The following is an 18014-nucleotide window of genomic DNA, read 5'->3' as shown; positions in this document are numbered from 1 at the left end:
GGGCCAGAGTCAACCCACAGGCCATAGTCTGCTCACTTCCACGGCTTCATCGGTTTTCGGACTGTTTCCCTTGGGCGTTGGGGCTTCAAGAGAATTGCCTCACGGTCACCCTGGAATGGTGACTCAGCTCCTTCTCCGACTTCTATCCCGGCTTCCCCACTTCCTCTGTTTTATACGCTGGGCTTCAGAGGAACGATCACAGATGTTTCCTGAGAACTTACCTCAGGCCAGGGTTCTTGGGGGCCTTACATCTGAATGACGTAGAACCAGCATTGACTCCATTTAGCAGATTGGCAACTGAGGAAGCAATTTAAGAAAAGAGGCTAGAGTAGCCTCCAAGGTCACACAGCTGCACAACAGGGGCTCTGGTATTTTGAATCTTGGCTGGCTGACTTCAGAGCCTGGACTCTTAACCTCTGCTAGTCTGTCTTGTACACAAGATTTTTTTTTTTCCCCAAGAGTTTAGTGGCCAGGAAAAAAAAAAAAAGAGAGCCATTTCCTTCATTACAAAGATGGAAAAATCTGAGATCCAGGAAGGGGAAAGGACTTGCCTACAGTCACACACAGTGTTGGGTGCAAGGCGAAATCCAGAATCTTCTCCCATATGCTGTAGGATGTCAGGAGGTAGGAGACCCTGGGAAGCAGGGGCAGATACCTACTTTCACAAGTGGTAGGATCAGAGAGCAGGATTGATTAATGATCAGCCCTGAGTCCTCAAGGAAGGCTAATTCCAGTGCAAAGAGAGATGTTCCCTTCCACCCAGTCTGTGTGCCCTGTCCTGGTGGCAGGCCATGAGTGAGGACAGCAGAGGAGGGAGTGGAGACTGTTAGTGGGCCAGGACGGGGGGGAGCAGACTCCTGGGGGACCTAGGTCCATGAGGGACACCCAAAGCAACCACAAAGATGATAATATGAGCTCTCATTTCTTGAAGACCCACCAGCCAGACGTGGTGCTTAATTTTTCATACTCGTTAGCTCATTTACTCTTTTTTTTTTTTTTTAATTTTTTTAACGTTTATTTATTTTTGAGACAGAGAGAGACAGAGCATGAACGGGGGAGGGGCAGAGAGAGAGGGAGACACAGAATTGGAAGCAGGCTCCAGGCTCCGAGCCATCAGCCCAGAGCCCAACGCGGGGCTCGAACTCACGGACCGCGAGATCGTGACCTGAGCTGAAGTCGGATGCTTAACCGACTGAGCCACCCAGGCGCCCCTCATTTACTCTTTATAACAGTACCAAGAGGCAGGTGAGCCCCATTTTACAGAGAAGGACACTGGGGTTCAGGGAAGCAAAATGATTTGCCCAAAGCAGCGTGGTTAGTTAGTTGCTGAGCTCTGGCTGAATCTAGAATCTACGATTGTAAAAGATGAGGCCGGCTTACCATCCTTCAAGATAACGTCATTCAAAAAGCAATGTTTTAGGCTAGGTTAAGCACTGCCCTCCTCCTTCACTCCTCATTCACGAGGCCAGAAGCGGGGGGGGGGGGGGGGGGGGCCTTTCCGAGGCCCTTTTCTCATCTGTGAAATGAGGACACCTCCCATTTCGTACATATCGTTGGGAAGCTGGCATGAGATTCGAGAGCCTGGCGCACAGGATGTGGTTGATACATGGCGGTTGTATAAAAATCACTGTAAGATTTCCAGGAATAGGGGAGGAGCAGGTGATACGACCCTACCCCTTGGTGCACCTTTAAGTTTCCTTGAACCTCTAGTGGAGAGGGATTTGTTTGTTACCCGTCTCCTCCACGGACCCCGAGCCCCATGGCGGCTTGCGTCAGTCTTTCCCGTTGCCATGAACAACCTACACGGGTAGAGTGTTGTTCACCCAGAACGCTGTTTGGCACGTAGTAGGGGTTCAATAATTGTGTGGCGTTAATGAATAAATGAATGAATGGATCAGTTACGTCACTGTTCTTTTTAAGTTTTTCTTTACTTATTTTGAGAGAAAGAGAGAGAGAGAGGGTGCAGGGGAGGGGCAGAGAGAGAGGCGGAGAGAGAGAATCCCAAGCAGGCTCTACACCGTCAGCGCAGAGCCCACCACGGGACTCGATCCCACAAACCGTGAGATCATGACCTGAGCTGAAATCAAGAGTCGGACGCTTAAGCGACTGAGCCACCCGGGTGCCCCAGTCACATCACTGTTCCAAACCTCAGTGTGTTTGGAACCTCCTCCATGAAATGGGGTGTGAATACTTATTACCCAGACTGTTGCAACTGTTAAATGAATTAATGGATGTCAACCTGCCCAAGCTTGGGGGGCTTTGATACAAGATACCGAATTTGATACAAGAAATCTTTCCCGAATATCCCAGGCTTCGAGAACATGCTATCCACACAGTTGGCTGTGCCAGGTGAGACCTGCTAAGAGCCAGGTGGGCGCTGTTGGAAATGGAGCGAGATTCAAGAGGTGGGGGATCAGCGGTCCTGGGAAGAAGCCTGACTCTGCCACTGACCCACTGGGTCATCATGATCCAGGCTGTAAGCCGCCTCTCCGGGCCTCAGTTTCCCCAGATGAAAGGAGGACGGGAGAAACGGCCTAGCTCTCCCAGGCTCTTCTGAGGCGGCTGCAAGATTGCAAATGGGAAAGTTCTTTGGGTCCCTCAGGGATTGGTGTTATTTCGGCAAGACCTTACGTAAGCTCCAAGCCATTTTGGAGACCTGGCCCCCACTGGCCGATTTGCACATGGTCGCCTGGATCACTGCGGTCACAGGAGGCACGGGGGTGCACCCTGGGTAAATAGTTAAGAACACTCAGCATCTTGGTTTTTCGTGGTGTGTGTGTGTGTATGTGTGTGTGTGTGTGTTTTTCAACTGCATCCTCATGGGCTTTATTATCATCACGCTTATGAGGAAAATGATGCTCGGCATATAAGTTTTTCATCTTGCTGACTTGTATAAAGAGGTAAAACTCCTTCCTTATCTCGTGCGCTATACTGAGAATTGCTGTTTACTGTTGTACCTGCACAGCTTTCTTTCTCTGCCTTGCCAATAGCAGGTACGGTCTCATATTGGGGCCCCCCAGCTCAGTTGCTGGTGGCCGCCAGCTTCCGTAGATGAGTGACAGGGGCCAGGTGGGGACTGTAGCAGATTGCCTGCGAGCACAGGCCCCTCGGAGGCTGTGGGCAGTCTCCCCCACCTATAACTTGGGGTGAGTGTTTTCAATGCTGGCTGCACAAAAGAATCAACTGCTGAGCTTTTAAAAAATACCGAAGCCCAGGTTCCTCTCCCAAGCTGCTAAACCAGAGCTTCTAGGGTGGGGCCTGGACACTTCTAGGAAATTCTGCCATTCCTCAAGGGTGCCCAGAGCTGCCTTGGGTTGTGCCTGAGACGTTAGCGAGCTCTGCTGAGGTCTAGATGCCGTGTGACAGCTGTGGTCCCAACCCAGGTAGGAAGTGAAGGGTACAGAGGAAGGTAGAGGTGAGTCGGGGCTGGGGGGTTACTGGGTCTGAGTTCTTCGTGTCTGGCCTTGCCCTGGGGAGCGACTTTGCCCACGATCGTAGTGTCCTATTAACGGCCCTGACTTCCTGCTTCAATGCCCTGGCCTCTGGCCCCGCTCATTGGATGTGGCGGTTTGCTCCATCATAGGAGCCTTGGAACCCTCGTCCCCGTGGCCCAGGGTGAGCCGATCTGCATTCAGCCTTTGGACCTCTGCTGGCGATCAGCAGGTCCAGCCTTGGTAAAATGACAGCTCCCACAGATCCCACTCCCTGTAAATACCAACAGGGAAGAAACAGCCCAGCGCGGAGAGGGGAAGGGACTTCTTCCCCAAGCACATAGTGAAACAGGGCAAGAGCTGGGGCTGGAGTCGAGACCCTTCCTCCCAAACACACATCTGCAGTTAAACAGCCGGAGTTTATTCTGGTTGCCCCAGTGAGAGAGCACAAGCCACCAGCAGCCGCGATGGCCTCCGTCAGACGCGTTACAAAAGACCTCTCACGGGCTGTGGGCTTTGGCTGAGGCATTTGTGGGCGTCTAAGGAACCTTGCTCTAGATTGAATGACATCAGGAGTCGGGGGCAATTCTACAGGTAAAGAAGTAGCAGCCATTCATTCGGCAAGAGAGGGTGTGCTTGGCATTTTGTGGCGGCAAGTGGCTTTGTGCTGTGACAAGATTATGCAGTGTCCTTGCTCTGTCTCACTTCATCAAGTCTCAGAGAGTGACTCTGTCTGATGTTGGCAAAGTGTAAGATGATTTAGCTCCAACAAGAGAACACATGGCAAATCTGGGCCAGACCAGTTCTGGACGTCGGGGGCCGCTTTCTTATTCTTTCTGAATAATTCTTTCTGAAGCAGGCTCCAGGCCCCAAGCTGTCAACACAGAGCCCATTGTGGGGCTCGAACCCACGAGCCATGAGATCATGACCTGAGCTGAAAGCAAATGCTTAACTGACCCACCCAGGCACCCCACCAATCCCTGCTTTAAATGGTGTCTTAGTCCATTCAGTCTGCTCGAACAAAAATACCGTGGATTGGGTATTTATTTCTCATAGTTCTGGAAGCTGGGAAGTCCAAGATCAAGGTGCCAGCAAATTTGTTGTCTGGTGAGAGACTATTTTTTGATTCGTAGACGGCCGTCTTCTCTGTCTACACACGATGGAAGAGGCAAGGGAACTCTATGGGGCATCTGTTACAAGGGCACTAATCCCATTCGTGAGGATTCTGTGCTTGTTACGTAATCACCTCCTAAGGGCCCCACCTCCTAGTACCATCTCAGCGGGGGTCAGGTTTCAACATATGAGGCTGGGGGAGATGCAGACATTCAGTCTATAGCAAATGAGTCCGCTCCTTACTCCTCTTGACAACTCTAGAATTATTACTTCCATTTTATGAATTAAAGAACTGAGGTACAGCGAGACTAAGAGATTTTTCCAAACCCGGGTTTCTCAACTTCAGCACCGTGACGTTTTGGGTGGGATGATTCTTTGCGGGGGGGGGGGGGGGGGGGGGGGGGCTGACTTGTGTGCAGGAGGATGTTTAGCAACGTTCCTGGCCTCCACCCACTAGATGCCAGTAACACCCCCGCACCCCCACTCCCACTCCCAGTTACGACAGCCAAAAATGTCTCCAGACGTTGCCCAGTGTCTCTCGGAGGCCGAATCGGCCCCAGTTGGGAACCACTGCTGTAAGCTTCCATAGTAAGTGATGGATCCGTGATCTGAACCCAGAACCTGTGTGTTCGGCTCTCCGTCACACCCTCAGTGCCCAGGGATAGGTTCTCTTGTTCTTGGTGGTGGTTTCAGCTGCAAAAAATCTTAATGCCTTCAATTGTTCTTGTCTCCAAAACACTATTGAAGGCTTCCAGGGAGACTGACCTATTAGGCAAGGGGTATCTTTAAAAGGAAGTCAGATCCTGTCCTGACTCCCCTTTGCTCAAACACTCCCCTGGCTCTGCTCACATCTGACTCGGCGTAAACGCCGAAGTCCTTACTGTGAGCCCCAAGACCTCCGCGTGACCCAGCCCACCTCCTGCCCCCGCTCCCTCATCCCCGCTCCTTCCCTCACCTCACCTCCTGCCACCCTCTCCTTTACTTAGGCCCCTCCAGCCCCAGCCCCACTGCTCTCCCTTCTTCTCAACACACCAGATACATTCTCACCTCAGGGCCTTTGCACTTGCTGCTCCTGTTGCCTAGAATCCTCTTCCTGTGACTGGCTCCTTTTTTTTTTTTTTTTCCCTCTTGTCTTCTTTTATCCTTGAGGTCTCAAATCAGCTGCCATCAGCTCATGGTGTCTTCTCAGTCGACTTGGTCACAGCCGCCCACCTGCTCCCCTCCCGACTCGGCAATCACTCTCCATCACACCACCCACTTTCTCCTACATCCCGACCTGAGATGTTCTTTCTTCATTGCTTGTCTGTCTCCCCTTCTGGAATATAACCTTCCTGGGAGCCGGGAGCCTGTTCTACATTATTCACCGTGTACTGCAAGCTCATAGCCAATAGCACATAGTAGGTGCTCAACAAATACTGAATGAATGAATGAATGAATGCGTGTATGGGAGAGCAGGGTGACTGACCCATTACTTAGAGCTAGTCTTTCGTAAACATCCCATTGCCAACGGCAGCTCAGGGGAGTCCGGCGCTGAGTTACCAGTCGTCTAGAGGACTTGCAGCGTCACCCCCGTCCACAGGCCCAGGACCATCTCCGAATAGGAATAGGTGGGACGGAAGGATGGAATCTCAGGTGCCTTTTTGAAAAGTTCAATTAACGGTATAGGAGGGGAACCCGAAGAAGCCCTTTCCGCTGACGACGCCAAGAATAGGAACACTCCTATCCACTCACCACATCCACTAAAGACGTCCTGTTCTTCCCTCCCAGCTGCTGTGCGGAGAAACGGGCTGCACGCGGTGCCCACGGAGGTGCAGTTTCTTGCTGGCACAGAAGAGTGAGTTCCCGGTGCACTCGATAGAGGACCCAGTGCTTGATCCGAGGAGATGATGACCAAGAATTCAGTGCTGCAAGCAATCCTTCCCCAGCCCCGACTTTCTCCAAATGACCTAGTGCCCAAGTTTCTACCATTCATCCCTTTGGCTTAGGCCAAAAAAAAAAAAAAAAACAAAAAACAAAAAACAAAAACCAGGGCAAATGTGTCTGGCAAGGGCAGGGGAGCACATTAGGTCCCTAGAGGTCTGGTGCGGTGGCGCATCTGAGAGGAGGGGCCAGCCGAGCGGGAGCACGCAGCTACGAGACGGTCAAGGAGGAGAAGCACGCAGACAGGGGTCAAGAGGCTCTAAAGGCAAAAGTATCCTAAGAGACGATCACAATCCTCACAGCTGTGTGACTAAGGAAGCCTCTCCGCCTCGATGGCGCGTTCAGTGCCCGATGTCCTTTGTATTTGGCAGCGTGCTTAAGAGCTTGGGGTCTGGGAGCCCTGCAGACCTGACTCTGGATCTGGTTCTGCGGCTCGCCGGCTGTGTGATTGGGACAAGTCAGTCAGGTTGGTTTCATCCACCAATAGGTGGTCAGAAGGTGACACTTAAGCAAACACCTGTAGGAGGTGAGGGCCATGGGGGCCCCATGGGAAGAGCGGTCTCGGCGGAGGGGCCGGCAGGTGCAAAGGTCCTGAGAGTCCAAAGTGGCCAGGAAGCCAGTATGGCTGGTGGAGTGGATGGCAGCAGTTGGGGTCCGAGAGATCACTTGCGTGGTGGTGGAGAGGCAGACCGTGAGGGACGTCCTAGGCTAATGATGTGGCCTTGACTTTGAACGAGAGGGGAGCCAATGGAGGCTTTTGGCAGAAGAGAGACATGATCTTATGTCTGATTGTCTTATTCTGTGGCCTCCGCTCCTTCCTGGCACCATATCCGGGGGCTTTGAGTCCAGCTTTGGGATATGGTTTCTGTGAGTGGCCCAGCCACTCACTAATACATGCAACCTAGGAATCTGTGTGGGCCATCTGCCCATGCAGAGCTTGTGCTGAATCTATGGGAAAAGACTCAGTCCTCATTCTTCTAGAACTCTGTGTCCACTGAATGAACAGCCCATCCATTGGATGGGGGCTCCATATCCATTGGAATGGAAGTCCCCTCTCTGGGCCTTTGTTTCCCCAACTGAACAAAGAAGTGCTTGCACGAGGTGAACCCTAAAGCCCCTTCTGCTCCCCATTCTCATTGTGAGGCTGAGTCTGGTCCCCTAGGCCTGGGGACCCACAGTTCCTGGCAGGACTTTCACCCTGAGAAGTCAGGCCATGACATCAGTCTCCAGCCGCCTCTTGTCTTCCCTTCCTTTTAGACCCCAAATCATATTCCAGTTGCCTTCCAGATAAGGGGCTTCTCATTAACAATTAAGGCCAGAAGATATTTGAAGTATCTTTGATTCCTTAAAAAAAAAAAAATTGATCGGTTATGGAGGGACAATTGTTAATGTCATTCATTTAGAAAAAATTTGTAATTGCACAACGAAGAAGAATACTCTTTTTTTAAATGTTTATTTATTTTGGGGAGACAGAGACAGAGTGTGAGCAGGGGAGGGGCAGAGAGACAGGGAGACACAGAATCCAAAGCAGGCTCCAGGCTCTGAGCTGTCAGCACAGAGCCTGACGTGGGGCTCAAACTCATAAGCCATGAGATCATGACCTGAGCCGAAGTCAGATACTTAACCGACTGAGCCACCGAGGCACCCTGAAAAAGAATACTCTTAGACAAAACGAAAGACGTACCCAGCATCTCAGTCCCAAAGACAGATTAAAACAGTTAAGGGAATACTATTCTAGACTATTTCTGGATGCCTCTCTATGTACATAAATGCATTTTTAAAATAAAAACGTTGATAATGCTGTATATACTCTTTTGTAACCTGCTGTCTCACTTAATGGAACGTAGTCAGCATCTTTTCACCTCAATAAATTTATGGCAACGCCATTATCTTTTAATTATATAATGAACAATTCTTAGATTCATTCTTTCCCAATCCTCTTAACTGCACCAGAAAAACAACCCAAAAAATAGAATAAAGGAGGGAAAAAATTCCATAATTTCACGCCCAAGAAAGGCACCTTAAAAATAACTTTGTGTATACCATTCTAAATTTTTCTTAATACTCACGTATTCATCAAATATATGAATATTTTTAAAATAAATTAAGCAGTGCAGTTACGTACCCTTTTTCACTTTATATAATGGACATATTTTATCCTAATAAACATCCGTCTAGATCATGTGGGGGTTTTTTTGTTTTCGTTTTTGAGAGAAAGAGACAGCACTAGCAGGGGAGAGGGGCAGAGGGGGAGAGAGAGAATCTTGAGCGGGCTCCACAGTGACGTGGGGCTCGATCTCACGACCCTGGGATCATGACCTGAGCCGAAATCAAGAGTCGGATGCTCAACCGACTGAGCCACCCAGGTGCCCCTAGCTCATCATTTTTAATAGCTGTGTTGGTGTTCCATCCAGAAAGAGGATCGTTTTGATCTATCGAATCCCCTTTGGATGGAGATTAAGGTTGTTTGTAATGTAAACTATATTTAGTGCCGTGGTGAACTCATACCCACGCCTGAGGCACCTGCCCAGTTATTTCTTTGGGATTAATTCTGAAAGTAAAACATTTGAGCCGAAGGGTTGCACATCTTTAGAGGTTTTCCATGCCTGTGCCAAGCTGCCTTCTAGAAAGACCACTTAGTTCTCCCAACCCAAGCGATGCTTCCCCTCCCCGCCTCCCCCAGAAGGCCAGAAATTCTGAAATGTGTTCTGAATGGCTTCTCTTTGGGTTTGTTTAAAGCAAAGACTGCCCTGAGGCGGAGGCTCCCTTGGATCTTCTGGCAGACTGCAAGAAGGAGGGGGAATACCGCAGGAACATCTGGAAGGGTTTCCTTATCTCCATTCCCTACTCAGCCAGCATTGGGGGCACTGCCACCCTCACGGGCACGGCCCCCAACCTCATCCTGCTTGGCCAGCTCAAAAGGTAAAGGCAGGTGCTCCACGGGGCACGGGGGTCTCTGCTCCTCCCACCCCTCCTCCTCTCCTTCACTCAACATTCGGGGAAATATGTACCGAATGCCTTCTATGGGCCAGGCTCTGGGGACCCAGCAGTGCACAAGCCCAGAGAAGGCCCCGCGCTGGGGAACTTCCATTTTGGTGGTGGAGACAAGCAATGAAGGAAAAGGCAGCTGGGTACATATGCAACGATGTGATAAGTTATGGAATCAAATAAAGCGGGAGAAGGGTGCGGAAGGGACAGGAGTGGGTGCTATTTTACAGAGGCTGGTCAGGGATGTGCTGCCTCTATAGCAAGGTGACATCTGGGACCTAGAAGTTATGTGAGCACAGGAAGGAGGAACATTCCAGACAGGGATAACCGGCGTGGTCAAAGGTGAACGGCACAAAGACCAGGAGTGCAGAAGGCAGAGGGGAGGGAGTGTGGGGGGACAGAAGGTGAGTTGTTAGGACCCCAGCTTTTGCTGCCAGTGAGAGGGGGAGCCCAGTGCAAAGCTGAGAGCGAAGGAACGACATGATGTGACATCGGCTTTGAAAAACCAACCCCGGGGAGCCTGGGTGGCTCAGTTAGTTGGCCGTCCGACTTTGGCTCAGGTCATGATCTCACGGCTGGTGGGTTCAAGCCCCACGTCGGGCTCTGTGCTGACAGCTCAGAGCCTGGAGCCTGCTTCAGATTCTGTGTCTCCTCTCTCTTTGCGCCTCCCCTGCTCATGCTCTGTCTCTGTCTCAAAAATAAATAAAAACATTAAAAAAATTTTTTGTTTAAAAACCAACCCCACTGGAGGCGTTGGGCTGTGGCCATGGCTGTGGCCGTAAGGTCCCAGGAGAAGCTCTGCAACCAGGCCCCCGGGCCAGCAGTGGAGTGAGCCCTGCCAGGAGCTAGTCTCCCCATTGCCGGAGCTGTTCCAAGAGTGGCTGGGTGGCCGTCTGTCAGGGCGGGAGAATAAGAGAAGGATTCTCAGATGGCATATGACTTGTCAACTCCATGATCCCAAGCCCCTGGGTTTGAAGATGTAAGCAATCCCAGGTATTGCCAGATTCCGTTCCTACGATGTTCAGATTCCAGAATCTGAGAGGCAAGGATTCTAAGATCCCTCTGCAAAGGAAGGGAACATCATACGTTCACTTAGTCCACGTGAACGCAAGTGTAAGCATTTGGCAAACACACACAACAGACGTATTTAATATTCAACATGGCCCCAAATGCGGGCCAGCTCCCTTACCCGGTACTCAGTCCAAGAATCATGGACTTCCTGAGATGATGGGGGAAAGCCGGCTGTGATGGTCTTCCTGAGAGGAGGTTTGCTATCACTTCCCATCAAAGTGGTTTTCATGGGAAATTCCGAGCACACCCGTCTTTTAACCTCCTAAGCCAATTTTCTTTCATTTGGAGAGAGACAGAGAGAGTGCGAGTGGGGGAGGGGCAGAGAGAGAGGGAGAGAGAGAACCCCAGGCAGGCTCCATGTGGTCAGCAAGGAGCCCAACACGGGGCTCGAACCCACGACACCACGAGAGCATGACCTGAGCCGAAACCAAGAGTCAGGCGCTTAACCGACTGAGCCGCCTACGGCCCCCCCGAGCCGATTTTAAAACCTTAACTTTCCACTATATTTTCAGGTCCCGAAACCTTTTGATTTTAAAAGCTGGTGATAGAAACCAGTGATTCTCAGCCATGGGTGCATATCAGAGTCACCCTCCCGGGGTGCCTGGGTCTCTGTTGCAGAGATTCGGATTCAGGAGGTGTGGGATGAGGGTAGGGCTCAGCGCTTTCCCAACTGACTCAGCCCGCTGCACGGCTTCGGTTGTCTTTTCATCTTTGAGCAGGCCTGGCCATGCCTTGTGGGTTTTGGTCTGTGGCTTTGTTTGTTTTGTTTTGTTTTTAAGGACTGCAAAACGGAAAGCCAACATGGTCCTGCTTGCCACGTGGGGACAAGCTGAGTTGGGCCCTTTAGTGCCCTCAGTTAGAAGGAAGTACCAGCAAAAGGGCGTATGGGCTGGGAGGACAAAGCTGGGGCGCATCCCTGGGCTGGGCAGGAAAGATGTGGGCTCTGGGGCCTTCCGGGGCAGATGCTGAGTTGCAGGGTAGGGGGGAGCAGGGCAGGTGGGGGCCGTTGCTGTCAGAGGGTTTTCAGACTGCCTGCCCACCCTGATACGAGCAGGACTTTGTTCCAACTTGAAAAGAAATTAAGGGAAAAAATGCTGGAGGCAGAAGTAAAAATATCAAATGTGAAGGATTTGGGGTAAATTACTTGTAAATCACATGCAAATCACACACAGCGTTTGACTGCATAAGCTTGGACCTTCTGGTCTGGCGGGAGAGGATTTAAAATGAATGCCAAATCATGCGGGGTTCTGATTCTCTAGCCAGGAGCGTGGGGAGGGTGGGGGAATGGTTGCCCTGAGTGTCGCCCTTGGCCTTCGCTCCCCAAATACATTTGATTACTTTACTCTGATTATATAGGTACATTGCAGAACACTCGGGAAATGTAGGGGGAGAAAACTGAAATGCTTTCAATCGCACTGGTAATATTAAACGTACTGTTGTTTATTGTGTATAAACTCCCATGCTCTCGCTGAGAAATCGCTGCGTGTATATACGCCCTGTGCATCCGCGAGGCTGACCTTGGCCGGCTCTCATCTCCCCTGTTTCTCCAGTTTCTTCCCACAGTGCGATGTAGTGAATTTTGGCTCCTGGTTCATTTTTGCCTTCCCTCTCATGCTGCTGTTCCTGCTGGCGGGCTGGCTGTGGATCTCCTTCCTGTATGGGGGAATGACCCTGAGGTACCCTCATGCCCACCGTGAGCTTTGAGCCTGACGGGAGTCCCCGCTTCCTTCTCGTTGGGTAGACAGCGGTCTTCTCAAGTCTAGTGTCCTCCTGTGTAAACGAAGGATCGTCACTAATCTCATGTCACCTTCTCCCAGGGTGACTGTCGCAGAGACCTCACCTCCCAGGGATATGAGGATTATGGGTAGTGTGAGCTGCCTGCTAGGCCCAGACCCTCAGTTAATGGCCCCCATCGTCGGCAGTTACGGTTGGCGTCCTCCTTTAAGTACTCCCATTTTAGGGGGCCCTGGTGCAGGAGCTGATTTGGGGTGGCACGGGGCATTAACTAACATCGACTCATATAGTGCGAAAAAGAATCCCTTTATCAACTCCCATAGAGGGAAGCAAGCGTCTCTTGGGTGATGAGGACACCGTCCTGCCTATCTAACATTTCCAAACCCGCTTTTTAAACAAAGAACGAGTGTCAGTTCCAGAGACGTAAGCCAGCAATGGTATCTGGCAGAATGTAATGATTGCCCTGCTTTCGTGTGTTTATTTTTAGGATTACGTTTTTCTAACAAGCGACTCTTGTTTTCCATTGATGGGAGCGATATAAAATGTTCTGTTTACATACATAATTAAAGACGGCACTGATGAATCTATGTGGAGGAAGGTATTAAGCAAATATGAGCCAAAGGCTCTGATCATGGCGTTCCTTGACCCAGACGCCATCCGGAACTCCCCCCTAACAGAGACTCGGGGTTCAAAGCCTGCATTAGCCCTGAGAAGCAAGTGCTGACCTCGGACTCAGATGCACCAGAGTTCAAGTCACACTTCCATGTGACCTTGAGCAATTTTGTAAACCTCCCCGAGCTTTTCATTTCTTCACTTGTGGATTCAGGCTAAAAATTAGCTACAGCAAAAGTACAGGCTGGATGAGGGGGGGTGTGTAGACTGCCCAGGACTGAGCCTGAACTAGAGCCCTTTTTTCCAGTCGACTTGTTTTCATCTAACAGACATCTGCGGGATGCAGCCACAAGAGGCCATGATGGAGGAAATGCAGTGGTCAGCGACAGGTGTTTCTGGGTAACAGAGAAGTTTCAGGCCAATGACGTGACAACAGCTTCACTCGGCAACTATCTGCTGAGTACCCACTATGTGCCTGCTAGGGTTGTAGGTGTTGAGCGTGGGGCAGTGGGCAGGGCAGAGACCCTCCCTGCCCTCGGGGGGCTTGCACTCAAGGTGGGGAAGACAGACAGGGAGCAGCCAAAGGCAGCAGGAATGCCAGTCATAAGTGCCATGAAGGAAAAGACGGTGACATATGAAGGTGCACCCTGGAGGGCTCTCACCTAACGGGGAGGTCAGGAGAGCCTTCTTGGGGAAGGGACTTTTTTTTTAATGTCTATTTCTTTTTAAGAGAGAGAGAGAGAGCATGAGAGGGGAGGGCAGAGAGAGAGAGAGAGAGAGAGACAGAATCCGAAGCAGGCTCCAGGCTCTGGGCAGTCAGCACAGAGCCCAACGCAGGGCTCAAACTCATGAACCGCGAGATCATGACCTGAGCCGAAGTTGGACGCTCAATGGACTGAGCCACCTCAGGCGCCCCAAGAAAATTTTTATGTAAATGAATTTCTCAATCCTTCTCATGTGGCTCCTGAATTTTCAATTACGGTTAGAAAGATTTCCCCATTATAGGAGTTGTAAAAAAACAAATAAACAAAAAACTCATGTTTTCATTTAGTTTTTTTTTTTTTTTTTTTTTTACACTGAACTCTTTGATCTGTTTGGGTTTATTCTTAGGGTGCGATGTGAGGTTTGGGTCCAATTTCATTTTTTGTTCCAGATGGCCGCCCAGGTGTCCAACGCTGTTCATTCATTGGCACACGAAAGTTTTTAAAATTTGATAAAGTCTGATCTATCTGTCTTTGGTTGCTTGAGCTTTTGGTGTTATCTCTAAGAAATAGTTGAAGTTGAAATCGAAGGCCAGAAAAATTTCCCCCTGTGTTTTCTTCTAAGAATTGTATACACCTAGCTTTTATATTTAGGTCTGATCCCTTTTGAGTAATTTTTTTTTTTTTTAATATGATATGAGATAGGGGTCCACGTTTATTCTTTTTCCTGTGGCTATCCACTTGTCCTGGCATCATTTGTGAAAAGACTACTCTTTCCCCACTGAATGGTCATGGTACTCTTGCCAAAAGCCAGTTAAGCATGGAAGTACGGGTTTATTTCCACACTTCCAGTTCTATCCCGTTGATCCGTATGTCCAGCACCACTGACTGAATAGTTCATCGTTTCTACACCAGTCTGAGAGACCAGCTTTGTCGGAGACGCAAATCCCCAATCTATTTCTGGGCCTTCCTGTTTGTTCCATTGGTGTATTCATGTGACTGTTTGACCCCCTACAAAATCAGAAGCCTGGGAGTCCTCTGATCATATTCACTTTTTTAGAAGACCATCCAGGCTATAGGTGGGAGGGACAGATTTTGGAAAGGCTTCCCCAGGGGTAGGAAGGCCACTCCCAGCGGCAGCCGGTTCTGTCTCCGGAACAGAGAGAACGAGGCTTGGCCGGGGCGTGGTGGGGTCGTTGACAAGTTAGTCATACCTTTGCAGTGGCCGTTCCTAACCTCCCTGCTCTCTGTTCCAGGGGCTGGAGGAGGAAGAAGAAATCCGAGATCAAGACAGATGCAGAAGATAGGGCTCGAGCAGTGATTCGGGAAGAATTCCAGAACCTGGGGCCCATCAAGTGCGTGGTGTGGGGGTTCCTGGTGTGGGGAGAGAGCCTAGTGTAGACTTCACTTTCAGAAGAGTTACCTCCTGGTCTGACCATTGGATCCCTAGGGGCTGAGTCCCGGGAGGGAGGGAGGTCTCAGGACGATGGCCTGGGAGCCTAGAGGTGGAGGGTAGGAGGGTGGTTTACAGAGTCAGCCTCTTGCCCTGGTGCTGTCCAAACACTCTGAGGACCAGGAAGCCCCTCGGTGTGTAGTTGGGGTGGGGATCGGCTGCCCTGTCCTGGCTAAAGCACCCTTTCCCTTCCGGCACGCGGGGTACCCCCTGCCTCGGGCAGCTGCCGGGACCTTTTTCAATGCATGTTTCCCATGTGGTGAAAACGCCTAGGAGTCAGGGGGCCTGCACCCAAGACTGGCTCTGCCGCCTACTTCCTGTGTAGCCTTGGGCAAGGCACTAACCCGCTCTGGGCCCTGCTCCCCCGTCTGTGAGATGAGCACCTTGGGTAGATGTTTGCTCGGACGTTGGGGGATTGTCTGTGTCTGCCCCTGTCCATGTCTGTCTGCCCCCTCTGTGCATGCAGTTATCTAACTTCCTCTGCGTGTGTGACTGCTCCCGTCTCACTACCTCTTGGCTGTTTCCTTCTTTTCGGTTTTTCTGCCTCTCCTTTGCTCTTTCTCTCTGTTGAGTCTCCTCCTCCCCCCAACCTTGGGAAATTCCCAGAGGGAGTGATATAAATAGCTTGGGAGGACGTGGTGTTTGATGCTCAGGAAGGATCCTGGGGGAGTGTGGAAGCTCCTGGATGGGAATCCCTTACACCCCAGGATACCCTTCCCCTCACTCTGGGGAGTGAATTACCTCTTGCAGCTTCTCGGAGGCAGGGCCTGGGCCCATCACAGCCAGCGGGCATCTGCCCAAGGCCTTCCCAACGCTGTGGTCCGCCCAAAGCCCGCCATCACCGTGGCACCTGCCTGTCTGTGCCACAGGTTTGCCGAGCAGGCCGTGTTCACCCTCTTCTGCATGTTCGCCATCCTCCTCTTCTCCCGGGATCCGAAGTTCATCCCTGGCTGGGCCAGCTTCTTCACCCCTGGGTGAGACTCGGGGGACCCGGGGGTGGAGCCCAATAGGGAAGATTCTGGGATGGGCCACCTGCGGGGGCGGGGGGGGGGGGCGGTGGCTGGGTGTGTAACTTTGTCCCGTGTAACTATAAACAGCTCCGTCCTTTACTCTCAAAAAATTCAGGTTCAGATGATAAAACGTTTGGGGTTCTCACGTGTTAGGAGCTTCTGCCTTTGGAATCAGACAAAACTGGGCTCAAGCTTTGTAAGCTTGGCCACTCACAAATTGCGTACCCCTGAGATCATCATCCGCTCATGCATTCTACATCTTTAAATGGCTAAACATCAAAAGATAAATGATATTTGTGACAAAGAAAATTACATGAAATTCAAAGCTGATCGTCTGCAAATAGAGTTTTATTGGGACACACAGCCACACCTATTCATTTATGGATGGTCCGCAGCTGCTTTCATGGTGGTCCGTTGGAGAAGAACATTCTGTAGGAGGCTGCAGGTGGCTTCTCAACGATTCTAGTTTGGACTTGGGTTAGGCTTGTCATGAAGGCGAATATGTCTTTCAGATACTGCAACAGGCAGTTGGAACCGTAAGCCTAGAAGCTCGGAGGAGGTGTTGGCTTGCAGATATAAATCTGGGAGTCATCACATCAATTTGGAATTTAAGTCCAGTTAAGGAATTGATGGGGCCAGCTAGGGAAAGAGTAAAGGGAGAGTGCAGAAGATTCTGAGGACCCCCAACATTTAGGAGCTGGGTGGAGGAGAGAAAGGGGAGAAGCAGTCGGGGAGGTAAGGTGGAAAGCCTGGGGCAATGAACCAGCAAAGGCCAAGAGAGGAGAGCGTTTTAATAAAGAGTGAGCGGGCGACCACATCAGATTCTGGTACGTCAGAACACGAGTAGATAGGAAATACGTCCTCTGGACTCGGTGAGAGCTCATGATTTCCCATCAGCACCATCCAGTAGAAATAGAACGTGAGCCACGGATGTAATTTTCCAGTTTTAGTAGCCACGTTTAAAAAGTCAGAAGAAACAATGAAATCAATTCTAGTCATATCGTTCACTTCACCCACTGTATTATTTCAACATGCGATCTACATAAGAAATTATTGAGATCTTTTACCTTTTTTTGCACTAACTCCTCAAAGTCTGGTGTGTATTTTCATTGCAGCCCATCTAAGTTTGCTTTTGCCAGATTTCAAGTGTCCGCTAACTGCCGGCTACCATTTGGATAGAGCAGCTCTACTCACCTAACTCTTGGGGCCTCGGACTCCCCCCCCTGGTTAAATGGGTGATATAAAGTCCTCATCTCATGTGGGTTGTTATAAGGAAGAAACGATGTCATTTCATCGAGCCAGGAGGAGAGGCTCTTACTTCCACTGTCTTCTTTTCCCAGGATGTAGATGCTTTGTTCTTTTTCTCAGATGAAAGACGGGTGTTGTAAACATGGCAACAAAGCAGAGAGAATGAAAATCACCTAGAAACTCAGTCTCCAATTCTGACACACATCTTTCCTGACTGAGACATGCCTGTCTGGGAACTGTTCTCCATCTCAATCCCATGGGTAGTTACAGGACTGTATACATTAGCCAAAACTCAAAAGTATATTACCCTTCAGATGGGCACGTTTGATTGCGTGTTCATTATACTTCAATAAAGCTAATTGCAGAGATATATGCAAACCAGCTAAAAAGAAACCTATCTAAACAGAAGATTTGTTAACAGAAATGTGAGCACAGGAGACATATAAGTTGTGATCTGCTTTTTTTCTTTTTTGTTTAATCGTAAAAGTTATGCATAATCATAACAAATTCAAACAATGCTGAATTGAAGAACTAAAAGTTATTCTTCATTTAACCTCTGTAAATGAAAAGATTTTCACAATTAAAACTTCGTGTCTGACGACGTATCTGATATACACACACCCTCGCCCATAATAGTAGGTACACACAGACATATACGTAGGCATATTACAAAAACTGGGAGAGTACAGTACTATAATCCTGGACAACTTGCTCTTTCTGACCTACTTCATTC

General features: G+C 50.1%; 1 protein-coding gene across 2 annotated transcripts in view; it reads left to right on the top strand.

The window, feature by feature from the left end:
- SLC13A3 (solute carrier family 13 member 3) overlaps nt 1-18014 on the top strand; it is a 72138-nt gene that overhangs the window by 34346 nt on the left and 19778 nt on the right. For both annotated transcript variants that reach the window (XM_078444022.2, XM_078444021.2), the window contains exons 4-8: nt 6312-6378; nt 9204-9386; nt 12074-12199; nt 14827-14925; nt 15893-15997. In XM_078444022.2, the coding sequence (XP_078300148.1) occupies nt 6312-6378; nt 9204-9386; nt 12074-12199; nt 14827-14925; nt 15893-15997 (580 nt within the window). The remainder of the gene's footprint in view (nt 1-6311; nt 6379-9203; nt 9387-12073; nt 12200-14826; nt 14926-15892; nt 15998-18014) is intronic.

The sequence above is a fragment of the Panthera onca genome, chromosome A3, assembly GCF_046562875.1.
Source record: "Panthera onca isolate mPanOnc1 chromosome A3, mPanOnc1 haplotype 2, whole genome shotgun sequence".
Classification (NCBI taxonomy): Eukaryota; Metazoa; Chordata; class Mammalia; order Carnivora; family Felidae; genus Panthera; species Panthera onca.
This window is presented reverse-complemented; position numbering and strand designations above follow the sequence as displayed.